Raw genomic sequence first — 27,729 nt, forward strand, 5'->3', positions numbered from 1 at the left:
GTTGGCCAGGGGCCCCTTTTGTAAAGCGCTTTGAGCACAATTAGTGGGTATTGCTCCATATAAAAGCTCGAGTTTTTAAAAACTGTTTTTTTTTTTCTTGATCGTTTGTCACTGCAACCGTATGTGGATATGATATTAGACAGCTATTTGGTGTCAACTAGTGCTTAGTCAAATTATCATTAAACACCACGCACTCAACTCAAATTTCACCTTGCTCAATTCTAATTCGTGCTTCCACTTCCTTACAAAAGAGCATACTATTTCATGCCAATCAATATTTTGTTTATTTATCATGACAACACGCCACTACCACATTATCTCATTCATCTTTAGTGTTTCATTCATCCTGTTTTGTTGATAAAGGGGAAACCCGAGACGTTCATTTGACCTGTTTTTGTAATTAAATCGAAGCTTACATTCAATTTCACATTGTTATTTACGACAGGCCCTGAGGGGTTTAACATTTCCTTTTCATTCGTAGGCTATTACAACGTCTCAATGGATAAGTTCCCTCTAATATCCGCCATTGCATTTATCCATATCGACAGGTCTATAGAAGGAACGAAATTGACAACACTAAGCTCTTTGTTATTGTTATTCGCCAGCCATTGTTATGAGTAGTTCTCACTAAATTCTATTAATCAGCCTATAAACGTTCATAGTTTTTGTGCTTAGATATTCATCTAAATCCTAGTCGAAATGCGTAATGTGGTGTGTAAAATGCCTTAATTAGTTAAAGGAAAGAACAATTGGCATTTTTTGCTTTTTAAAAAAATGTCATTTCAAGACCAGACGCTGTATTATTAAAAACATATTTTTTTCTTTTTTTCTTCCTTTGTCTCTCTCTTTCCTTTTCTGTCTTTCTTTCACATTTCCTCCTTTATTATCTTTAGCAATGCTTAGATACAAAAACTGCCAAGCTGGCAATCATGTGTCAATGGCAATCAAGCAACGAGTCAACCCTATTTCCTACTTCTGCTGCTTTTGCCATTTCGTATTTCGGAACAAAACTTTGACAGCCATTTTTTGAGACTTCCTACTGTGTAAACTTTGGAAAGTTGACGAAAGTTTATTCCTTTTTACCAAAATGACTTAAAAAGGAGTTTTAACGTTTATTCATTGTTATTGTTTAGTTAGATAAACATATAAGATAACCATTTTTACGGTAAGTGTTTATTTTTGGCTGAATGTTATCAATCAGTGGAAATTGAAAACTTTTTCATCGAGGTTGTCTATAAATGTTGTTCAGTCTCTTACTGTGATAGTGTAGAGGCAGTAGAGGAAAGTTAACCAAACCCTACGCTACGCCCTTCTCTTTTGTGATTGTGAGAGGGTCTCAGTTTAGATTTAGTTGGCCCTCTTCCACCCATCTTTTATTAAATTCTTCTTGCCTATCACTATCACCACACTTAGACTTAGTGGCTGACCCAAGTGGTCGATGGTAATTTCTCAGTTCAGTGATTCAGTGAGGTCTAAGTCTAAGTCTAAGTCTAGGTTGGTGGACTTACTTACAATGACTTACACTTACTTACACTTACTACACAGTCACACCCTCACACCCACACAGACACTACTACTACACCACTATTGTATTATTTTCCTGCGAAATAAAGTCTACAAACTATTTTCATAAGAAAATAAGGCTGCGGTTATTCAGAGTCGACTCCGAATAACTGTCTACGGTTATTCAGAGTCGACTCTGAATAACTGACTACGGTTATTCAGAGTCGGGGAGTCCACTCTGAATAACTGTAGACAGTTGACTCTGAATAACTGTCTACAGTTATTCAGAGTCGGGGAGTCGACTCTGACTGTAGACAGTTATGAGTGATGAACTTCCAGTTACCAACCACACGGTTTTTTTCTAGTTTTTTTTCTTCTCTCACACCTCTGTTTAACCCTACGGGAAAAAATCGTTTTACTTTTTGGTATTTTCTTGTCTCTTCTGTCATGGCAGTTTTTTGCATCGGTGATTTGCATTGCGGCCGCAAAATTTGCAATTTTTTGCAAATTGTCGAGATTTTGCAACAAAAAAAAAATAAAAAAACAAACAAACAAAACAAAAAAAAAAAGAAATATTTAAAAAATATAGTCATCATATCTTGTCGCGCCAGTGAGTCAGCCAGTCCCGGGCAGTCTGGTTGCATTCCCTCAGGTCAGCATTGGTGCAGTGAGGTCCCAGCGAGCATTCGGACAGGATGTGGTCCATGGTCTGTCTGGGGTGACCGCATGGGCATTCAGTGCCCAGTGAGATTTTCCATTTAAAGAGGTTGGTGGCGGTGTTTTCCACCTTTGCTCTAGCTCTATTCAACGCCACCCATTCTTTTCTCTTGAGGTCTGTGCCTGCTGGGAGCTTTTCTGTTGGGGGCTGGAGGGCATCGTTTGCTGTCTTGTCCCATTCTACCCATTTGTCCAGGCGGAAGAATGCTGAGTGGTCTGGGTGAAGGCTCTCTACTGTGAGGAAGCTTTTTCTTGATTTGAGCCTGCTTTTGGGGCAATTGTGGTCATGAAGGGGGTGTCTCTGGTCCATTTCCTGTTTGTATTTTTGTATTTGGGCATGAGTTTCCCTCCGGATGTGTGGTGGGGCTATTCCTGCTGCACGGTAGACCAGTGGTAATGGTGTTGCTCTCAGCTGGCCCGTTATGATTCGGCAGGCGTTGTTGAGCTCGGGGTCTAGCTTGGAGGCATGGCATGATCGGGCCCATACAGCTGAGCAGTACTCCGCAGTTGAGTAGCTGAGGGCCAATGCTGTGGTCCTTAAGAGTTTTAGGGTCAGTTCCCCAGTTCATGTTTGCCAGCTTTCCAAGGAGGGCATTACGCGTGGACACTTTTGCCTTGGTCTTTCTCACGTGTTCTCTGAAGGACAGAGTTCGATCAAGCGTCACTCCGAGGTACACTGGGTGGTAATTGTACTCTAATGTCTGGCCATTCCACTTGATGTTAAGTTTTTTGTGGGCTTGGTGGTTGTTGAGGTGAAATGCACACACTTGTGTTTTCCCTGGGTTGGCGTTCAGCGAGTTTTTAGTGTAGTACTTTGTAAGGGTGTCTAGGGCATTTGCCAGTCTGCTCTCGATTGGTTGGAAGGACACATCCTGTGTTGCGAGGCATAGGTCATCAGCATATATGAATCGGCGGATATTTGGGAACTCAGGCTGATCATTTGTATATATGTTGAAAAGTGTTGGAGCCAGCACTGATCCTTGGGGAAGACCATTCTTCTGGGTGCGCCACCTGCTCTTTCGGCCATCCATTTCAACAAAGAAGCGCCTGTTTTCGAGAAGTGACTGGATAATATTTACAATTTTCTTATTCTTTATCATTTTAGCCACTTTGAGGAGTAGGATCTTGTGATTCACTGTGTCATAGGCTGCAGTGAGGTCGACGAAGACTGTGCCAGTGACCTGTTTTGTCTCAAACCCATCTTCTATGAATTGTGTAAGGTTAAGAAGTTGACCACATGTTGACCGTCCTGGTCGGAATCCAGCCTGGTCTGGAGACAGTTGTTCGTCTAGACTGGGTGACATGTGGGACATAACCATTCGCTCAAATAGCTTGTATGCGATGCACAGGAGGGAGATCGGGCGATAGCTTTTCTTGGATTTTGGATCTTTCCCCGGTTTCAGTAGGGCGACTACTCTTGCTTTCCTCCATGCACTTGGCAGCCTGTTTGTCCTTGCGCATACATTGAAGAGGTCCAATAGCCAGGATAGGGTTCTCGGGACAAAGTGTTGAATCATCTCAGTTGTGATTCCATCCAGTCCAGATGCTTTTCCTGCCTTCAGATGGGACAAGGCCTCTAGTAGCTCCTCCAGGGTAAAAGAGTCAAGATGATCTTCACTATCCTTGAGGGCTTTGTCCATTTCACGTTTCAGGGCTTTTAGTTGGCCTCGTGCTTTCTTGGCTGGTTTCCCATTCAGTAGAAGCTGATGTGCTACTTGGTCAGGTGTTACTGCAGCCACTCTTGTCTGGGTATTTTTGTCATTATTCAGTTTTGAAATTGTAGTCCAGGCCTTTTTGCTGTTTAGGGTCATATTGGTGGAGGTTATTAATTCCTTCCATCTTTCTGATCTTTCATCGGCTATCATTGATGTGAGTTCTTCACCCAGTTCTAGGGTTTCTTCACTGAAAGGATCCACCTTGTATGATTCAATGTATCTTTCATATAGTTTCTTGCTTTCATCTTGGAGACATGGAATATAACTTTTTCGGCATCCTCTGGGGATGTTTTTCTTTGCAACTTTCCATATGAGTGTTCTAAAGTTGTCGTATCTCTGTGGGTCACTTTTTATATTGGTGATCTCATTGTCTAAATCTTTAGTAAAGTTTTCCCAATTTGCTTTTCTAAAATTGAATCGTGGTATCGCATTTGATTCGAGGGCTTTAACAGCTGGTTTGATGCTGATGGTAATAGGCCTGTGTTGAGATTTCGGTACAGGCTCACCTACAGTCCTTTCAAAGTTTGAGAAGTGTTGAGAGGATATGAATGCCAGGTCCGGATTGTAACCTTTCTTCCACCGGGCACTCATAAAGGTTTTCTTGTCTTTGGGGTTATGGAGGATTGTGAGGTCATTGCCGGCCGCCCACTCCTCAACAGCATCTCCGTCAAGGTTATTTTGCTCATATCCCCATATAGTGTTATGGCTGTTAAAATCTCCAATGATCAGGGTTGGTTTTCTATCGGATAGATTCATTTGGGGCCACTTGAATGGGGTTAATGGGGGTTTGTACACAGATATGATGGTAATCAGTGTTGTTTCTACTCTGAGAATCTCAATGTCATTTTCTGAGTGATCATCGCTTTTCAGTATGGTAGATTTTTCTCGAGTGTACATGGCACTTCCATATTTTGGGTGTTCGTGGTGTATTACTAGTTGCATGCCAGGTATGCAAGGTGGTTTTGAGTCTTTGTGGGTTTCCTGTAAGCAAATTATATCTGCTTTTAGCTCTGTCAGTATCTTGCATTTGGTATGGGAGATTCCTTCTGTGTTGAAACTTACAACATTGAAGTTTTCCATTGTCTGGGCCGAGGGGCTATCCTTTTACCGCCCAATTTATTCTCTCTGGTCGCGTAGTGTAGCAATCAAGTAGCAAACGTTCACGTCGTGCTCCTGTAATCCTTCTCTGAAGGAGACTGATTGCTACACTACGCGACCAGAGAGAAAAATATAGTGGGGACCAGTGATGATAATCTTCCGCGGATTTCTGAGATTTTAGGATTTGTTCATAAATGTTCCGTTGTTTTTTTGTCATGTCAAACATTTTCTGCTCAGTGGTAGTTCAGGGGGGGGGGGGGGGGGGGGGGGAAACAATAATATGCCTTCTATCATTTTTTGACACCTCTGCTCAGTTGCATGAATTTTGGTGACACTCCTTTATTTATGACGTTAGTCTAGACACGCTGGCGCCAAATGTCAAAGGCAGCACAAGACACATGGTGGTCATGGATGAGAAGATGATCGAAAGGGAAGGGGATGGAGCAAATGGGTGTAAATATTTGTGTACTTTTTAGCTGTAACATAATAATACATTCATTTGACGATTTTATAAGGTTTATAAGCGTGTCTTTTTTTTTTTCTTCCTTTTTAAGTTTTGTTTTGTTTTTGTTTGATTGTTCTGAATTTGTTAATAGAATTCATTACAACTTGTGTCTAATTATAAAACAATTTTAAAAAAAATCAATTCATTAATTCTCTCTCTTCTCTCTCTCTCTCTCTCTCTCTCTCTCTCTCTCTCTCTCTCTCTCTCTCTCTCTCTCTCTCTCTCCTCTCTCTCTCCCATCTATCTTCATATTACGTTTATAGATATCATTTGGTAATAGAGAGATAATAAAGAGATAATAAGTATGGCTGATCGATTTAAGAAATGGTTGTTTGCTAATTTAAATTTGCTTTGTTGATGGAATATGTTTTGCAATTGATTAAAGATTCTTATTTATAAGCGACTGAAGTTGAAAAATCGCCAAGTTTTAAGAATTTGGCACTAAAATTGCCAAAGTCACAAAATAACCGTAGTAAACTGGTATCAAATTGAAAGAAACTCATCTCGCAAGAACTCAACTCGATAATTCGATAGGCTACTCGGCTCTAAATATCTGTACACATGGTTATCCAGGGTCGACTCTGAATAACCATCTACAGTTATCCAGAGTCGACTCTGAATAACTGCCTACAGTTATCCAGAGTCGACTCTGAATAACCACTTCGGAAAATAAATGGTCTAAAGTCTAGGTAAGTCTAAATAAACAGTTGCAAATGACAACTTTTAATTTGGACTTTTCTTTTACATTCAAAAAAAGTATTTTTTATTAGTCTGTTTACAACGAGACTGTAATTCCTCACCTGCTCGTCCTCATCTATGATGAAGTATATGGAGTTTGGAAGGGGAAGGGAGCAAAAGGAAGGGAAGAGGTCAAGATTAAGATATGTGTAAAAAAAAAAAATGTATAGTAATAGTAGGTGGATGCAGAATTTAGGGGAGAGATAGAGAGGTGGATGGGGGGATTTATTCTTTTCATGTTAATTTTGAAGTATTTCCTAATAAAGATTTTTTTCTTTCTTTTTTAATTTTTTTTTTTCAAATTTTACTTATTTTATTTTATCATATTCTATATGTTCAATCATTCATATTTTAAAAAATGTTCTTATATCATATTGGTGAATAAACTTAACTTTATTTTATCATATATTCCTATCTATATAATTAATTTGACTAGATAGGTCAATGTTGAATGATTTGGCATATTTACTTTATGTCAACTTAATTTTGATGCTCAGTATGGATTAATTCATGTTAGGAAATTGGGAAAAGTCTGGCAGTTCCAGATCAGTCTCAGGTGATCCAATAATTCCCAGCTGTATGAGTCTAAAAGTTCCGTCACCATGTGCTGTCATTGTGAAAAATCACACCTTCGTCAAGGAGTTCAGGGCGCAATTTTCTAACGAGGTCTCAGCTTGTCTGCAATAAGTTAATTTTAATAGTATAGCACACAATGTCAGCATCTCATGATAACCTCTTAATCTCCTGTGTAGCATTGAGCATGTCTTCTCATCCTAGCTCACATTGTGGCTTTGCACTGGGACTGACATCTGGGTTATTCCATTCGGCCCTTTGAAAAAAAACCTGAAGAAAAATTTCTCCTTGGGGTGGGATGAATATTAAAGGAATTTTAAAATTTATACATTAGTAAAAAGTGTCATCCGAGAACTATCAGAAAATCTTTTTATATTGCAGGCTAGTGCATGTCCATAAATTCAACCATGCAGGGCACACACCTAAAGTCAATCACGTGAGCAACAGGCTGTATATATTATTAATTTGACATCAGGATAAACCTGATAATTATTGATTATGTTCATAATGAATAAATATGTTTCCCTGTCTCTTTTTCAGAATCGTGAAAGGATTGTATTGTTGTACAAGCACAGATTGCGGTCATTTTTTTTTTTTAACATTTGAAGTAGCCAATCTCACACTCTGAAAAAATGTAAGTTTTTGGGTCATTAAAATTTTCTCTTACCCCCTTCTTTCATTCTCTCTCTCTCTCTCTCTCTCTCTCTCTCTCTCTCTCTCTCTCTCTCTCTCTCTCTCTCTCTCTCTCTCTCTCTCTCTCTCTCTCTCTCTCTCTCTCTCCCCCCCTCCCTCCCTCTCTCCCTCCCTCTATCTCCCTATCCCTCTTGTCCTTTGCTGGGGAGGAGACACTCGGAAATCATTAGACCTAATGTTTTCCTTGTAAATCATCTCAGTTATAGCTATTGTTATATTTTTTAATTCTTTTTTTTTTTTTTTTTTGGCATTCAGGTTTGTCCTTCTTGTCAAGTCATGTGGGGCTTTTGGTTGGTCTTAAACTAGAGCTCAACTTGACCTTGACATCCCCTACTTCTCTTCTCTGCTTGAAATAGTCCCCTTTTTGTCTTGTGCTTTCCTTTCTCCATTTGATTTTGAATGCTGATCTAAGTGGTGATCCGTGATTATGAACTATCCAATCATTTACTTTAATACTTGCAGTGCAAAATGACACAATAAAAATTTAAAAAATCATAAAAATTGAGCTTTAACAGTGCAATATCCATTGATTATGTGCTCAAATCGAGCAACATTTAACATGTGGACGAGGATGCAGCTTGTTTTTTATTTCAATCGAGACAAGGCTGTTACTGGCTGAGTAAGCTGAGAAAATGTATAGTAAAGCATTTTCCTAGGACTCAACTTCGCACTGCTCAAGACAAGGTGACACCTTAATACTATGAACAAGGCTGCCGATTTTCCATATATTTATGGAATTCAGTATTTATAAAAAACTTAGGTATTTCCCAATCATCTTCCATAAAGAAAAGAAAAATTAATTATCTAATGTCTTTTTTACTGGAGTTCGGCGCTAAGATAGGGGTTGGGTGATTCCCGTAAAAGTTCCGTAAATTTTTGTCTTCTGAATCGGCAACCCTCTACAAAGCCGCACAGTTGTTGCACACTAAGACCTGTACAGCTTGGCCTTGACCTCAGCTCCAGGGGCTCAGACTATTTAAAGGAAAAATAGATTTGATTTTTTAAACTTTATAATATTAAAATTGTGTGGTCTAGAGGTAGAGCACTTGGCATGGCAGTTGTCGAAAGTTAAAATCTGGTTGTGGGTAGTACAAAGTTGAATCCCTGGCTTTTTTAAACTCATATTTTCTCACTATATACTGTAGTGTAAAATGATTACCTTGCTGGTTACAGTGTTGTCTCTGATGAAGAGAGATTGTGATAACGGCTTAACATAATGCGGCCAATTGTCTCAAAACAGTATTATGTCGGGGGGGGGGGACCTGATGTTTTATATAGAAATTTTATAATTAAACGAAAAACGAGACATTGGGGAATTTTTTTTTTTTTTTCATTTTCATCAGAGATAATAAAACGTATCTTAATAAATAGGCAAAAAGTAAAGTTCTTTTTTTTGGCATGAGGTTCACTCCCGACATATGAGTGGATGGGTCATATTTGATGGATATTGTTTTGTATAAAAGCTCATATCTTTTCTTCTTTTTTTCTTTTTTTTTCTTAGCATCCACTGATTTAAAATTATATGTATAAATTTCAAAACAAGATACAACCTCCACACCTCAACATTTAGAAACACTAACAAAAAAACATCCACAAAACTCAGCGAACATATTTGGAAATTAAAAGACAACAAACTAGACCACAACATTTCATGGAAAATTTTATCTAAAGCAACAGGATACACACCAACATCAAAACAATGTAGCTTATGCCTGGAAGAGAAATATACTATAATCAAACACCCTCATGAAGCCACACTCAACACGAAAAGTGAGATGTACGGAACGTGTCCACATCGGCGTAAATTCTTGTTAATCAACTTTAAACCGGAACCACTTCAAGAAACAACAACAGTCAACAAAACAACTCAGTCCTGACGATGGCAAATTAAGCCTGAAACATTAATGTAGACTGTCTCAAACATTGTGGTAAATATTTTAAAAAATAATAATTCGCTCCATTACTACATGTCGAGCACTTTTCGTACCATATTTGTATCAAACACGATTCAATATATATATATATATATATATATATATATATTATATTATATAAATCGATTCATAAGAAAATTTGAAATACAGTACTTTGTTTATCCCTGTGTCCCCTATGCCTATGCTCAGTTGGTAGAGCTCTCACCTTACAAAATACAGGTCCCAGTCCCTTGTTAAAGTCCATTAAAAAAAAAAATTATTTATTTGTTTATCTATTTTTTTTTATATCCTCTGCCCACAAAGAAGTTGTTGGGTTGCTGGGTCTGTTAGATCTGATGGAATGTACTTTGAATTACAATGGATTAATTATAGCACATCTTATCCAAATGACAATGTGTGTATGCAAATATAACTGTGTCTTTGACACGACAAAAACTGGGTGAAACTCCAGCTCCACGGGCCCCAAGGCTCTAAAGTACTTCATTGTTGAGCATCTTCGTCTTTCTGTTCAAATTTTCTTTCTACGGTCATAAAATTTGTGGTTACTGGAAAATCCAAAAAGTATTTATTCTACACACATATTCAAAAGTTCAAAGTGTCCTCGTGCTAGGTCCCATTTTGATGAGTCTGTCTTTCTTGTGTGTGTGTGTGTGTGTGTGTGTGTGTGTAAACAGAGGGAGTGATCAGGAAGGTGGTATGAATGATCATGCTAATGTAGAGCATGCCTTCGTGAAAAGAAACGTGAAACTTTCAATATTTTGAATAAGTAATATTTTAAAACAGCGCTTTCCTTTGGTTAAAGTTAAATATGTTAGACTTGATAGAAAATTCGATGCGTTTTCATTAGGTCAGAAGAGCGTGTTAAATGGTTCGGGTTCTTGTAAAGTTCGTTTGTGTGTGTGTGTGTGTGTGTGTGTGTGTGTGTGTGTGTGTGTGTAAAGAAAGGGGAGCATTGAGATGACATAATGGTGTCACAGTTTCTGTTAAATTCTTAATGAACAACCCTCCTCTCACCCTCCTTCTCTCTGTCATAATGTCAACAAAGGTGGTGATTTACCATATCATAATAACTTATCTTGTTTCACACCACGCCCATAACTAGCTATGTGCATGCCCGTCACACAGTCGGATTGGGTGGTCTGCGAGCTTGTGAGCGTCTATCACAATGTTTTGACATACGAGTGTCTAGAATTAACAGGTAGATAACCACGCCTCTCGGACAATCGTCTTAATGTAAATAATGGTAGTGATTGGTAGACACAGAAAACTACACATGTTTTACTATCGATGGTATGTGTCTAGATAAAATACCCACTGTTCAACCGCTTGGTCAATAGAACTAACACAAAACTATGTATAAATGTAACCGTTTAAAATCTGATGGAGAAAATCGTGTGATAACTAGTCACCCATTTGACGGCATAAAAACAATAACAATGATCAGAGAGAGTGCGATTTCATTCACATTACTCTGTTTATAAACAAACAAATATGTTTGTCCGAGCACGTGTGAGGGTGTGTCACAAATTTTAAGTTTGATTGGTCAAAAATCTACTGGTTAATTGTATTGTAAGGCCGCACTCACAATGTCACCATGCGTTTTTTAAATTCGTTTGTTTTTGGAATTTTGTGAACCATAGTATTTAGAATCTGGGAGGTCGATGAATTCTTGGCCGACAGGCGTGTTTTGGTGGTTGTGTTTAATTCAACAGGTCTAGTCGCCAGATCAAAAGTACACACACCAACACACGAAACAATGTGTTTAACCCTGAACTTTTAAAGTCTGGTGATAGAGATAATTAAATGAGAACTTATCCCGCTGGCGTCGGAAACAATTACGAAGAGGTGATTAAAGCCATTTTCATATTTTTAATTGAATCAAGCTTAATTAGATGTTCCCCACTCTTTCGAATCCGTTGCAAATTGCATGTGTGTGTCATTGTGTGATCATGTGTGGAATCAAGGAGGAAATATTTGAATATTCTCTGGCGTGTTTTATTTTCCCTCCTTTGTTTACCCTAGACAAACATTACCCATTGTACTATTCATGTCTATCTGTACATTGATGTTAACCCTGTCAGATCTAGAATATTCAAAACTTAGTACTTTTCACCGAGGGGGAGCGGAGAGAGAGAGAGAGAGAGAGAGAGAGAGAGAGAGAGAGAGAGAGAGAGAGAGAGGTATGTGTGTGTGTGTGTGTCATTGCTTTCATGGTAAAAAATGACTAGGTATGATTCATAAAGATTTGCTTTTTTTAATGTTGAAATCGAACTCCGACCGGAAGGGTTGAATATTATGTCTGTCCATTCTTGCCTCTTCCCTTCTTCCTCCCCTTCATACTCTGAACCTTTCACTATCGTATTGCAGTGTAGTTAGTGCCTTTCATACAGACGAAGCAGTCATATTTTGCTAACTATTTAATTTATAGTTTGAGATAGTTGCTCTCTTTTATGGAATGGCAGATCCATCAAAATTGTGTCATGACGTCACCTTATATAGGTTAACATTGCACGTCATTACATCGGGTCAGTTCACTTTGATGGCAGATAATATTACATGTTTTAAGTCATATTATAATCACTGAATCACAACATCTCTGCTTGCCAGACTAAACCTACACAAAACTATGTGTAACACAAATTGTTTAAATAGAAGGAACGAAACTGACGTCACTCAGCTCTTATTATGTTATTGTCTTAAGCCGCCGTTTGTATTTTATGGGGTGTTCTCACTAAATTGTGTATCAATCAGACTCTTGATGATGTGCTTTTAGCCAAAAAGCTCACAACATCTGCCAGTCGGATATAAAGTACCGACACACACAATTATATGTAAACTTTTCTTTTATTGTTTGATTTATATAATGTACTTAATCATTAAAATGTCTGTCTGAAAACAATAACAAAGAACTGAGTGACGTCAATTTCGTTCTTTCTATTAGTTTACAAAGGCGTGGTCAAATCATTGTGATAAATATCCACCAAATGTCGGGCGATCTGGTGAGGCTTGTAGCACAGTCGAATGTTGGGCTATCCAGATTCCGAACAATTTTCACATTTATTTGTTTATTTATTTATTTATTTTACACATAGCCTCATACGCTTAAAATAGATAGTATGCGCTTGGCTGAGATGTTCACAACATTGCCATCAGGAAGAAAACGGACCAACACACAAAACTCTTGTGTAATCTTGAACGTTTATAGTCTGGTTAATTCAGTTGAGTGAGAATTACTCACATACGCGGATGGCAAAAAGAAATAACAAAGACATGAGTGACTTCATCTTCGTACTATCAAAATATTCACCAAACTCAATCAGCTAGCCGGCCTTCCTGTTAAAGGACACTGTCCGTAGCCATCATAAACTTATAGATAGAATGCGCTTGGCCAAGGAGTTCACAACATTGCCATCCGGAAGTATAACGGACCAACACACAAACTCTGTGTAACCATGAACTTTTATAGTCTGGTTAATACAGTTTAGTGAGAACAACTCACAAACGCGGATGGCAAAAACAATAACAAAGGCTGAGTGACGTCATCTGCATACTATCTATAGCCTGACACTGACCAAAGAATGACGCCAAAAGACAAGTCTTTTGCCACAAAAGAAAACAAATCGTGAGTTGTATTCAATAGGTCAACCAATGGAATCACTTGTTTCCTTGAACTTAACTAACGACAACTCACTTGTCGCTTCACAACCCTAAAAAAAAAAGGCGTCAAACTATAGATAGAACGAAGATGACGTCACTTAGGCCTTTGTTATTGTTTTTTGCCTTCCGCGTTTGTGAGTTGTTCTCACTAAACTGTATTAACCCGACTATAAAAGTTCATGGTTACACAAAGTTTGTGTGTTGGTCCGTTATACTTCCGGATGGCAGGCAATGTTGTGAACTCCTTGGCCAAGCGCATTCTATCTATAAGTCTTAGAGGTTTTAATGTCGGGGCTTTTAGTTAACGATGGCTATGCACTGTCACAATGTTTTATCACAGCGATGTATGAAATCATTTGTCACGTTGCACAGCGATTGTTACAAAGCAAAAAGACCCCCCCCCCCCCCCCCCCTAAAAAAAAATAAATAAATAAATAAATAAATCAAAAAAAAAAAAGCAAAAAAACCAAAAACAACAACAATAAAAAATCAACTACAACAGAAAAAGAAAAAAAAAAAGAAGGGAGATTTGAATGATGCCAGGGCCCGGAGAGACCTGCTATTTCGGCAGTTTCAGCATGCGTTAAAATTAACAATGGCCGTGACTTATCCAGCTGTGAGGATGCGATCTTTTATTTTTTTGACCTAGAAATGTATCGTGGTGCGTCTTAACGTTTATGTCAGGTGTGTGTCTCTGTGTGTGTGTGTGTGTGTGTGTGTGTGTGTGTGTGTGTGTGTGTCACTGTATTGGTTGTTTTTCTTTTTTATATTTAATTTTAAAAAACAACTTTTATCTTTTCTTTTCTTTTTCTTTTCTTTTTATTCTTCATAATAACAGGGGTGTTAGAATTTCCAAGGGGAGTAGCCAAATAAAAAAAAATAAAAAAACAAAACAATCCCGACTTGTCCAATAAGTAATGGAAAGGTTTTTTCTTCATGCATATCAAGCATAATCGAGCGCATTTAACAGGAAGAGACCATGGCAATGCCCTATAGATAGTATGCACTTGGATAAGAAGCTCACAACATTGCCATCCGGAAGTATAACGGACCAACGCACACAACTCGGTATAACCATGAACTTTTATAGTCTGGATAATACAGATTAGTGAGAATAACTCATAAACGTGGATGGCCAAAAAAAAAAAAAAAACAACAAAAAAAAAAACAATATCAAAGACCTGAGTAACGTTATCTTCGTTCTATCTATATTATTACTATTGAATTGTTTTTTTTTTTTAATGCCTTATTAGTTTATTTAAACAGCCTGTTTGTTGTACGGTCAATCAACCGCGACTATCTATCGTTGAAATAGTCCTGATGGGTAGGCCAGGTAACCTTATACTTATAGTCACTGGTCATTTCGTCTGTCACCTCAATGCAGGGTCAAACCTGGACTAAGGTCAGTGTTAGTGACAGGCCTGATTGAGTGGTGTGTGGAGCTGGCTGGGTGTCTGGGCAATGCAACGCTGTATATCTATCTACTGTAATCATTGTAGTGTGTGTGTGTGTGAATGTATGTGTGTGTTAGAGAGAGAGGAGAGAGTGTGGTGAAGGGGCCTTCTTCCCTTTTCTACCAATAAACATTTTGTATACATACTTCACGGTTCGACGGTTATGAGATAATCTGGATGCTATTTTAAAAGTAAAACTGACTGAAAACGTATCATAACTGATGTTGTGTGCCACCTCTCTCTCTCTCTCTCTCTCTCTCTCTCTCTCTCTCTCTCTCTCTCTCTCTCTCTCTCTCTCTCTCTCTCTCTTCTCTCTTCTCTTTCTCTTTCTTCTTTCTCTCTCTCTCTCTCTCTCTCTCTCTCTCTCTCTCTCTCTCTCTCTCTCTCTCTCTCTCTCTCTCTCTCTCTCTCTCTCTATCATTTTCCCACTCCCCTCCCCTCCTACAGTGGAATCGGCATAAAATCATCTCCTCCTGTTGATCCCACATTTTCTGTCATTTGTCTGAATTGATTCTTCCATCGATAATGAATAAAGTTTAAACTCAACTAATCTTTCTAGTCCGGCGGTGCTGGATTTATCAGGGATCCCACTGTATTTATCACTCTCCTTCAACAGCAACCTTCTCTGTTTTTTACCCCCCCCCCCCCCACACACACAAAAACAACAACAAAACAAAGAACAAGCGTAATAATAATAATAATAATAATAATAATAATAATAATAATAATAATAATAATAATAATAATAATAATAATAATAATAATAATAGTAATAATAATAATAAGAAGAAGAAGAAGAAGAAGAAGAAGAATGTTGGCAAAATCCTCTTATTTCTAGCTATAAATTCAATTTTCAGCATCTTAACTGTCCCGAGTTAATACTGTCTGGAGGCGATGGGTTACATATTATTATCTCAAATCTCCTGTCCTCTTCTACATTCGATAAGATCCAGCCCAACCAATTGCAATGACCGGACTGATAAGACTTGACCATGCCTCTCCTCTAGCTGTTTATGCATAGTATAGGTTATCATTATTATGAGTTTTGTGTGGGTTTAGTCCAACCAGCGATTCAAGAGGCTCTTATACTTAGAGAGATATTATGGTGGGCTAACCACTGTGTTATCTCCCTGGCATTTCACACGGATTTGTGTGTGGATGTGTGTTTCCAAGAGGGAGAGAGAGAGAGAGAGAGAGAGAGAGAGAGAGAGAGAGAGAGAGAGAGGGAGGGAGAGGGAGAGAGAGAGAGAGAGAGAGGTTTGGGGGGAGGGGTGACGAAGTATGTTGAGGTAAAACTGAAATTGAAATTTTAAAAAAAATAAAAAACTAGAGTTTTTATATAATATCCACTATTTTCCCTATTCTTGTGCAAATATGTGGTCAAGTGGTATGACAGTCACTTTCTGATCGGAAGGTCCTGGGTTTGAGCCTCGCTCGGTGCATAGTTGAGTCCTCGAAGAAGGCTCTATACTCACATTCTCTCACAGTACTCAGGTGTAAAATGAGTACCTGGCTGTTAACAGTGTTGTCTCTGTCCCAAAAAAATTGTAATATCGCCTAACAGGCGTCATGTCTCGATCTACATGTTACGTGTTGTTGTTGGCCAGGGACCCCTTGTAAAGTGCTTTGAGCGCGTTTAGTGGATATTGCGCTATATAAAAGCTCATTAAAAAAAATAAATTTATTATTATATATTATTTCTCTGTCTTTCTCTCTCCGTCCAGGTGGGAGTCTATGCTAGAAGCCCTGTCCAAGATCACCCTTTCCAGAGGTGCCAGAGATGACGATGCTGTCGACCAGTTCCACCATTTCGCCACAGTTGCTCTTTTTGCCTCCTTCTCCGCACTTATAGGCATGAACCAGTATGTGGGAGACCCGATTCACTGCTGGGTCCCTGCACAGTTTCCAGATCATCATCAGGTTTGTCACTATTGTGCAGTATACTCGCTGGCTTCTAAAAGAAAAAGAAAAAAATCCCTTTATTAATCCCATTTAGGGGAAATTTGTTCTCTTGGGTCTATTCCAAATTGAGTTAGGGTGAGGTGACTTGCTCAAGGCCACACAGTGCAGTGGCGGATGGTCAAACTCGGTCGGTACCTTTCGGATACGAAGCAAAGACCGGACTACTGAGCCACGCTGCCCCCATTCCGAATCCCAGCACACTCTGCAATAAGGCACGCGAGAGCTGAGTGACCAAATTTTATCTATCTAATAAGTCGTTTTCTCCCATGAGCAGTGGATTTTTGGCACGATTAGATTCTAGCATGCCCTTTGATGGCTTCTCTTGAGAGTGTGCTAGAATCCATCGAGTACAGTTCTCCAAGGCTATTATGTCGGGTAACTAGATCCCATTAATTTAAAGGGATTTTAAAGTATAAATGACAGAAGATGCCAAATTAATTATTGTTTTTCTTTTGTCATCAACAAAACACAGTTTAATTTTTAGAATCTTAACCACTGTGATAAAATACCATTTTTAGACACTCAGCTCCATATGGTTGTTCACCACATACACACACACACACACACACACACACCTGCACCACAAATTTTGCCACTCATTTTGGGCACAAATACACATAGAATTCAAATTTCTAGACACACTGCACAGTTAACAAATAATAACAATTTTTTTTTTTAAGGTGGAAACAAAGAATAGCAAATATAAGACTCCCCCCCCCCCCCTACCCCCATTGCATTCAACACAAGACAAAACAAACAGAATGGGTATGGTTCCAGGTTTATCATGCCCTACATCCAAAACACACAACAGACGTGACTCATGTCATACTTCCATTTCACCATGTCCCATTGGGTTGAGCTGACCCAAGACACAGTTGGCATGGGGGGATGGACTTACACTGGAGCTTTTATATAGCTCAGTATTCAGTTAAATGTATTCAAAGCGCTTTGCAATGGATCCCAAACCAACAGCAACAGTTAATGTTAATATGTAAGAGGAGACAAGATGGCATGTGAGACAAGAGCTTTACCAATGTGCAAATCAGGACACCTCAAAGACTTTTACATATTCTCCACATTTCAAACATTTTGTTTGTTTTATCAATTTTGGCTTGAGTCCTGCTCTTGTTTGAGCAAAGTCGAGACCTTGGAAAAAAGCTTTTTACTTAAATTCACTCACTGCCATCTGGGGTAAAATAAGTACCCGGCTGAGAACTGTGTTGCCTGTGTCGTAAAAATAATGTTCAAGCGCCTTAATGGCATAAAATTTCATCCTACATGTTTAGTGTTGCTGTTTGATTCAGACCTCTTGTAAAGTGCTTTTTGAACATTTTGTGAACTTCGCTATATAAAAGCTCAAGTTTTATTGGTTAAAAAATAAATTATCAAATGAGATCCCTAAATTTGAGCTTTTATATAGAAACGCAATATCCACTAAAAGTGTTAAAATTGATTTACAAGGGGTCCCTAGCTAACAGCAACATTTTACTTTTAAGACGAGATGTGATGCTTTTTAGGCAAAATTACATTTTATTTCCGACAGAGACAACGTAGTAATCGTTTTACACCTGAATTCAGTGAAAGAACGCCAGTAAAGAGCTTTTTCCAAGGATTCGGCTATTGTTGCACAGAGTGGGACTCGAATCTTGAACCTCCAATCCAAATGCGAGTGTCATGTCATACCAGAAAGACCACATAGCCACATGTTAATGTTGTTGTTGGCCAGCGACCCCTTGTAAAACGCTTTGAGCACATTTAGTGGATATTGCGCCACATAAGAAGCTCAATTTTAAAATTATTTTTTTTTGCCACATGATTGTTTCCATGATATTAATATTGTAACTCTGTACTTCTCTTCCTCCAGGAATATGCAGAGAATCTTTGCTGGATTTCCCAAATGTATTACGTCCCAATGGACGAAGAGATCCCTTTTTACAAGGAGCAGAGAATGAATAGAGACATCAGCTTTTACCGATGGGTGGTTGCAGTTCTCTTGTTTCAGGTAGTAGAGTTCAGAAAAGATTTTCCTTTAACCCTCTCCTTACCAACTATAGGAAAATCGTCACATTCATTACGATACAACCAACATTTTTCTTATTCAAATTTCTCTTGTTCATCACAAAATTTACAGAAAATGAACTGTGTCTTGTATGTAGAGCATGTTTTGCTACAGAAATTATTTATCGCAATATTGTGTTTGAGGGATAAAAAATATATATTTGTGTTAGTCGGTTGTGAAGTTTTGGGAAAAATCCTGAAAATGGCTGGTAAGGAGACAGTTAAACTCTTCATCATCACTGATTATGGACAGAGTCCCCAACTCCTTTCCCCCTCTAGGATATACCTTATTGTTTTAGGGATTTTAAGAAATCATGACAGACCAATGAATTTTATACTCTTTTGAGGATTTAGTGATTTATGTACACAGATTGTATGTATGCTTCTTATGTGAGAGATTTTCAGTTTTGTTAATAGCAGTTTACTATTGAATTTCATCACAAAGACTTTTCATTTCTATTGTTTCAATATTGTTTAAAAAAAAAAACTCTAACTCAAGAATAATTTAAAAAATCGGTGTTATTTATTTATATTATTATTTATACTAGCCACAGTTATAAAGACAAGTCGGTTATTCCGCATCATGAAATGGTATAGACAGACAAAGTGATGAACTTGGTTTCATGTTCGATCCAGTTGACGCCTTGGTGCGAAATAATAGAGGTGAACTTATAAGTATTGAAAAATTATAGGATAACGAATTTCTGTACCCTTAATACTCTTCAACAGTCATAACGTCATTTCCTTCCTTATGACGCATGGTAACTTAGTAACACTGGCTCTAAACTATCGGAACAATGGCGGTAGCCCGTATGAAATATTTCCCCGGCGAGCATAAAAGCTTATCTAGAGGAAAAAACCCCATAAAATTGATCATGTTTTGACTTTTACACATTCTGATCACAAGGCATATGAAAAGTTCTAGCCAGCATGAAAAATAAAAAGTAATGATTTTCTTTGTTTAGAACCAAGATGGCCGCCGTTGCCGGGCGCGTGACATCAGACTATTGAATCGTATTACTATCCTTTTATTAATTGCCACATGTTTATGTGTCTCCATCTTCCAGTGTTTATTGTTTAAATTCCCCAACATGATGTGGAAAGAGCTTCGCCAATACTCTGGTATCAATGTCCAAAAAATTGTCAACATGGCAGAGGAGGTTTCGTCGTCCCCACCGTCGGAGAGAGAGAAGATGATCTCAGACATCTCTAGTTTTATAGACCGCTGGCTCCAGGCATATAGGACGTACAGTGTAAGATTTTCACTTCATTCCCCCCCCCCCCCCTCGCCCACAATTTTTTTTTTCATGCAAATATTATGTTTCTTTAATTATAAAAAAAAAGTCAAAGTTCAGTTACATTCATTTTACATGTGATTTTGAGTGTTTGTGGGTTTAAGTACGATGCCTGTTTGTGTGGGAGTGGGAGAGGCTGCAGGGGGGGGGGGGGGGTTGTCTGTATTCAGGGTATGTAAAATTCTCCCTCTCTCTCTCTCTCTCTCTCTCTCTCTCTCTCTCTCTCCTCTCCCCCCCCCCCCCCCCCCCACTTGTCTCCTTCCCTGGATTCTGGGAGTCTAAACTATTTATATAGTTTGTAAAGAGTGAGTTTATACATTAATTCAAATATCAATTATAATATTACTGGTATGATCTAATTGCCCATTATCAGATTTAGTGCTAATTATTATAGTTTTTGAAGGATTGTACACATTTTTTTTCAAAATCTTACTCATTTTGGCTCTCCATTGTACACATTTATACATGGTATACATCTGGGCTAGGATTGGCAGCACTGTATTTCATTGCTTTCTCTTTTATTATACGATTTGTGCGGCTATGTGGTCTAGTGGTATGACACTCGCTTTCAGATCTGAAGATCCTGGGTTCGAGCCTCGCTACGCGCATAGTTGAGTCCTTGGAAAAGGCTCCTTACTCACATTCTCTCACCGTACTCAGGTGGAAAATGAGTACCTGGCCGTTAACAGCGTTTCTCTGTCCGGAAAAAAATTGTATTATCGCCTATGAGGCGTCCTGTCCCGTCCTAAATGTTAAATGTTGCTGTTGGCTTGTGATCCATTGTAAAGTTCTTTGATCACTTTTAGTGGATATTGCACTGTATAAAAGCTCAAATTTTTTTTCTTTTTAAAAATTTTAAAAATCCATTTTCTTTTCTTTTCTCCAACAGTATAATGTGATTGTGAGAGTGAAGGAGAAGATGTCCAGCATTCTGTGTTTCTTTTTGGGCAAGCGACAAGGCACCTATCTGACAGGCCTCTACCTGTTCTGTAAATTGTTGTACCTTGTCAACGTGCTCTGTCAGTTTGCCATGCTTACCAGCTTTCTCCAGGTTTGTTAGTAGCGTAGTGTTATTTGATAACCGTTGGGGTGTGTCTTCGTTTTATTAGTGACTAATTATTGCTATTTTTACAATATATGCGTAAATTGGCTTACAGTTGCTAATATTGAGATTAATTTAAGGAATAAATGTACTATATTATTATTATTATTATTATTATTATTATTATTATTATTATTATTATTATTATTATTATAAGGGGCTGTACAGATTATAGAATCTGATTTTTGTAAAAATGTTCCTGTGCCAAACAAAGCAGAAAGAAAAAATGTTTGACAATTTTTTTTTCTTGTATTTTGTTTATTTTGCTTTCATGGTATTATATAAATTTCCTTATGTTTTGTTTCTATGTTGTCTCTCACTATATCATGCATTGTAGACCCCCCCCAATTTTAATTTTTTTTTCTTAAATTTTTTGGGGGGCTTCGATATACCGGCTTGTGTGTTGATTTTTAAAATGGGCATTTGTAGTATAGTGGTATAACACTGGCCTGTGTCGTAAATCCCTGGTCCTAATCCGTCTTTGGGCTACGCACAAAGTCCTTGTGTCACTATGCTGAGTTGTAAAATGAACATACCTGACCGATAACAGCATTGTCTCTGCTGAAAAAAAATTGTTATAGGCCATCTCTGGTCCTTCATGTTATGTATTGCTGGTTGTTTGAAAAAAACAACAAAATAAAAAAAAAAAAAAGACAACATATTTTTTATTTGTTCTTTGTGGCAGCCCTGCATTTGTTATTGAATGAATGTGTTTGTTACCAAATTCTGTCCCTTGATTGGTGACCAAATAGTAATTGCAAAGACCTACTGTACAAAATACACTTCTGGTAGGCAGGTATTCCAGCAGTGTTGCTAATTGTAATTAAGAGTTATACGATTTGTGAGTTTTATTCAGATGCTGAAAATAGCCTGTCAAAACATTGTTTCCATGCAAGTTGTCTTCATAATGATACTCACTAAGGGACATAATTACAGTGGAATTCTGATAAAGCCTACACCGCCAGACCATAAAGATTGAGTTGACTTTTAAGCAGGGTTGTTTTATCTATTATTAATGGAACACTCGTAGATGAAGAACAGACATTTCTGGACCAAACACAAGAAGTGTTGACTTTAAATTTGAACGAAGTTGACTTTTAAGAGTGTTGGCTTTATGCTGATTCTAAACGCGATCCCCTAATCCTGTTACAGCTCTCTTGGTGAAATCGGCACGATCTGATTAAAATTGAACCACGCATATTGGTGCTTGTACTTTTACAATGTAATTTGTGTTTCAGTTTGACTACTGGTCGTACGGTTTTGAGGTCATTGACAATCTGAGTGGGAACTGGATGGACATCGATCATTTCCCTCGTGTCGTCATGTGTGATTTCAACATCAGGCAGCTGCAGAACACCCAGACTTTCTCTCTTCAGGTAAGGAATGAAACATTATCAACTAGATTTTATTGACTCGGTGTGGGGGATGGTAATGATGTTGTGGATAGAGCATTGTACTTTCATCGATGGGACCTGAAATCCATCCAAGAGGGTAAAAGTTTGCTGGCATATGCGGTGGTGCCAGTTTTTCTGGTTATAATTATCATTGCCTGCTGACATTTTGACCTTTTGCTACATTTTGACTCATTTCCTTGCTTTACTTTTTATTATCGTCTTGCCTGAACCTAAATTTTTAATACTGTGAACTCCCAATGTACTGGTGCTTGGATCTCAGATGTCAAGTCATGGATTGCAAATTAGCACATGCTTCACCGGTCTGTCTTTCAGATAAATTGATCCCTATGAATTTTCACCCATGGGTCCATCTCCACACCATCTCAGCTTCAGCGAGAAAATTAGCCCCTACTTGTAAAGCTGCACTGTGACAAATACCTGGGGTTTTCTTGGTCTTTTCTTGAGTTAGACCCCAAGAAAAGTTTCTCATTACCATGAATCTGGTCTTATCTTATCTAAAGAGAATTTTTTAAGTATATATATATATATTTTTATTTTTTTGTCTTCTTCTTCTCTTCTTCTTCTTCTTATTATTATTATTATTATTATTATTTAGTTATTAATTTTATTTTTTAAAGTTAGAAAACTTGTGTCTTTTATTTAGAAAGTGGAGAAAAATGAAGAAATTTAACTCTGGAGGGAGTGATGTATTATTATAGTTATAGACCTACAAGTCATACAGTGCTATCTGCCTAAGATGATGAGGGTAATAGTAGAAGGGAACATAAAAAATGTGATCTTAGATGATCAGGAGTGGGGGAAAGGGAGGAGTCGGTGAATGGAAGTTCACATGGTATTTAAAAAAAACACAAAAGTAATGTCACAGACATACCATACAATTTGGTTACAAAATATCTAATAATCCTACTTGGAGGGGAAGAATAAATGTATTCTTTCATTTCTTTGTATTTATTAACTCTAAATTTTTATCGTGCAAGCTCGTTGTGTAATTGGACACAATAAAAATAACTTGTTTAATATATACAAAGAGATGAAAGAATTGTATATCACACTTATGGTTATTGGAATGCTTTGGGAACGAATCAAAGTAGATTGCAGGCTACCATTTCAACCTTACTTTAACCCCTTAACTCACTCAGTGCTATGAGGTGGCACGTTCAGCTTTTCTCCAACTTCAATATCAGAGAATGTGCGGCTTGCTGTTCTTCTTGAGTTCCATCCAGCACCGCATTCCTCCCAATAGGTCGTTTTTAAGCAGCCACACTCTATCCTGGCCTCAGGGGCCCAATCCAAGGCAACCGCATCATAGTTGTTTTCTGGCCCTTCTCTCTAAACATGGTCTACCTACTATTAAAAGATTGTTATCTTTTGATCTGTAAACATGTTGTTTTTACTTTCAAAAAAATATATTCTATCTATATGCTTTAAAAAAACCCACTTTCTTTCTTTAAAAAATGCATTTTTTTAGTTCATCTTTTGATTTTAAGATTGCTTAATGAAATGTGTATCTGCAATTGTAGATTGTTTATCCTTTTTATATAAAAGAAATAAGATTTCCAATGACTTCTTTTTGTTCACTTGTTCTGAAAATTCAACACTCTATCTAGCTGAAACACGGATAACAGATGCAAACTCATTGGATTTGTCTAAAAGGAGCCACATACAACGAACATGAAACCTCATTTTTTTTATCTTTAAAAAAAGAAAAGCAGATTTTCAAAGGAAAAAAAAATACTGAACCAACCTTAGGTATCTAAGATATCAGTAATTGTAGCATATTCAAAATAGTTGACAGTCAAATGGACCAGAATTAGTCAAAAAGTGATCTCCCTTAGTATGAAGGAGTAATGCTTGAGGTCTGATTATTCACACACACACTTTTTTTTTTTTTTTTTGATATAGCCACTATCCAATCAATGTTAGACAATTCTGCCATTTGGCTTTGACATTAAAAATACATTGGAATTAAAAGTGGATGAGTTTCCTGATAAACAACTCGTCTGTCATTCTGCAAGTCTCATTTTCTTCTTCAAAACATGTTTTTTTAATTTTTTCATTTCTGGAAACTAGAAATGGGTTTACTGCCACAAAAACTCCGACTGAATTTTGGAGAAAGCATCGTCATTTTTGACGTTACTATGACCTCAAAATTTTGCTATTGCTCTCCCCACTTACCCCAAAAACTCTCCCCCCCCCCCCCCCCCCCCCCCCCCAAATAAAAAAAAGGCAACAAAAAAAGTTTCATTTTCTTCTTCGAAACATGTGTGTTTTTGTTTTCATTTTTGGAAACAAGAGAAGGGTTTACTGCCACAAAAACTCGAAACTGAATTTTGGAGAACGTTTCATCATTTCTGACATTAATACTATGACCTCAAAATTTTGATATATATATAAAAAAAACAAACATAAAATATAAATAAACGAGAGAAAAAAGCAACCAAAAAATATCCAAACTAATATCCGTTGTATTCATTTGTTCCATCGACAGTGTGTCCTGAGTATCAACCTTTTCATAGAGAAGATATTTGCCGTCATGTGGTTCTGGCTCTTCCTGCTCTCCATTGCCTCCATCATTAATTTTGGTGTTTGGTGTCATGACATCTTCTTCAGGTATCACAGCTTTGTCTTAATTTTCATTGTTATTTATCATCATCATTATCATAATCATTATTATCATCATCATCATTATCATCCTCAACATCATTGTTATTTATCATCATCATCACATTCATCATCACTATCATCGTCATCATCATTATCATCATCATCATCCTCATCATCATCATTATCATCATCATCTCGAGCGTGGTCAGTTCTCAGATTAGTGACAGTGGTTACAGAATTCTTACTGTGGTGTTTTGTCCTTGGCGCTACAGAACAGCAATTTACAATCATTATTTCGTTCAACTCGAGATGAGACAATAAATGAATTTTATAAAGTGTGTTGAGGGTTGGCCAAGTGTGGATATGTTATTCGCTATATAAATGGTCTTATTTATTTTTATTTTGTCACTATTGTCTCCCATTCTTTCCCTTCAGCAAACGACGAGAGCATTTCATCCAGAAATACCTCATCATCCTGGGCGACTCAGAATCGCGTAGGGAGCGTGCCCTCTTCAAGAACTTTGTCCACCTCTACCTCCGAGACGACGGCGTCTTCCTTCTCCGATCCGTGGGGAACAACTCCAGCGAGATCATTCTGATGGATCTCATCAAAGAGCTGTGGGCAAATTTCCAGAAGAAGCACACCAAGAAAACCCCGCAGGCTCCCCAGCCATCCCCTCCCAACCAACTGTACCCCTCGCCTGATGCAGGAGACGGTGCCAATGCCCCACTCTTAGGCAACAACGGAGCGCCAGGGCCTATCAATCCCCACCAGGGTCCTCCTGGACCTATCAACCCTCACCAAGGTCCTCCTATGGCCACCCCTGGTCCTTTTGGTATGAAGGAGTCAACAGCCTAAGAACTAAGACTAACTGTCCGGTAAAAGAGAAATTAACGACAACTGAACAATGTGTAACATAACGTTAACATAACATTAATATCACAGCGATCTAGTGTTACTGCCTGTATTTTAGGATGTTATATTATACCACATAAACCTATTTTATGTATTTTTATATTTCAACAACAAAATTACTACTTAACTTTATTTTTGTTGAAATTTTTTATGGCATGCATTTTATATAATATTATAATGTTTATTAGCAATCTGACAGTTTTGTTTAACGATTTATTTTTCAATGTTTTACGTTGTGACATAAATAACTGCACAAAGTCAAGTCATTTATTCTTTTTAAAAAAAAAAGAAAGAATAAAATTCAAACCTCAGAGCTGCCAAACCACACACAAAAAAGTAATGAAAAAGTGGATTTGTTGCTAAATTGGATTGCACTTCTATTATTAACACATTTAGTTTTGATTCATGTATACACCAGTGAAATCAAGTATATGTAGTTATGTTAATGCAAATTATAGAGGTTGCTCTTGGGTGAAATCTAGATTCTTTTTCCGACTTCCCTGTCCACCCAGTAGTCAATTGGGTGGCTTGGTCTGTTTGATTTGGTGGAGAGTATTAATCATTAGACTAGCGTCCTATCCAAAGAGTAGCAAGCAATTGTTATTATCCGTTTCACACTATAGAAATAGGTATAAACTCCGGTTCTATGGACCTAATTAATAACTCTGAAACACTACTTTATAAATTCTTTTATAAAGGATGAATGAGTTTTGTTTCTTAAAACTTCAGAAAAATATCCTGATAATTTTGATCATTTTGACTTCAACCCATTTTTCTTCATCTCATCGATTCAGCAATAGTAACAAATTGACGTATTAGGTCAGGATTCTGTCATACCGTCAAACAAGAGTCGGAAGTTATAGAATTTTGGCCAGAAAACTTGTCCTTCAAATATCGATCGATTAAAATACCCCTCACCTTGTCAAAAACTCTCAAACCTGGGATTTCAACAGAGTCTTCAGGGAAGTCCTAGGTTTGAGGGGTTTTTGACAAGAGGAAAGTCTTTGTTTTGTAACCAATCATTATTTGAAGGATGAGTTTTCTGGCCAAAATTTTAAAGACGTTTTATTATTTTCGAAGTATCACAAAATTATTATCATTATTGCCCTGATCTATGGCATTGAGGCAGACACTTTGATGGTCACAGAGTTGAAAAGAACAAATGAAAACTTTTTACAGGGTTTGAATGATTTATATTGTAATCAATTTTATTTTTTATTACGGAAGAAAGGCTGCATTTTTGTTGTTGCAGACACCCCCATCATATAAATAATGCAAGGTATTTTTGTGGGAGGGTTTTTTTTCTCTCCTTTTTTCTTCTTTTTCATATTCTTGTATAAGAAATTAAATAATATGATTTGACGTTCTAAAATTATCAAATAACACAAAATTTTTGGGGGAAAATATCTGTTTAAATCATTTCACCATATTGTTGACAACTAATTCACATTAAAAGAATAAATTGATCATTCAAGTTCATTTAAGATTTACAATATTATCAGTCTCTCACCTTTTTTTTTTTCATAACCAGCACCCCATTACGCAAAATGGCTATATTACTAGTAAAAATTCAGTTTTTTGCTGCCTGGTATTTTTCGTTTTCTTCCCAATCCCCACCCCCTTCCCTCAACCAGCCATGTTTTATCATTGTCGTTACAGACCTGCCACAGACCTATATTCAATCTTTACATGAGGTGTGCGAAATAGATACTCCCAATTTTAAGTTACTTGGAAAAAACTACTAATTTCCTTTCCATAATTTTCTATCAGTTTGATAATGTAAAATAAAC

General features: G+C 37.5%; 1 protein-coding gene across 1 annotated transcript; it reads left to right on the plus strand.

Moving 5' to 3' along the window:
- Positions 1-929: 929 nt before the first annotated feature.
- On the plus strand, positions 930-27,466 carry LOC144959139 (innexin unc-9-like). Its single transcript, XM_078891625.1, has 9 exons — positions 930-1,165; positions 7,390-7,483; positions 16,312-16,507; positions 18,414-18,551; positions 19,675-19,860; positions 20,792-20,953; positions 22,243-22,380; positions 24,908-25,029; positions 25,459-27,466. Coding segments are annotated over exons 2-9 (1,368 nt in total). The 5' UTR covers positions 930-1,165; positions 7,390-7,481; the 3' UTR covers positions 25,883-27,466.
- Positions 27,467-27,729: the final 263 nt, after the last annotated feature.

Source organism: Berghia stephanieae, chromosome 13 (genome assembly GCF_034508935.2).
Source record: "Berghia stephanieae isolate SIO BIC M18660-M18661 chromosome 13, UCSD_Bste_1.3, whole genome shotgun sequence".
In the NCBI taxonomy this organism is placed as follows: domain Eukaryota; kingdom Metazoa; phylum Mollusca; class Gastropoda; order Nudibranchia; family Aeolidiidae; genus Berghia; species Berghia stephanieae.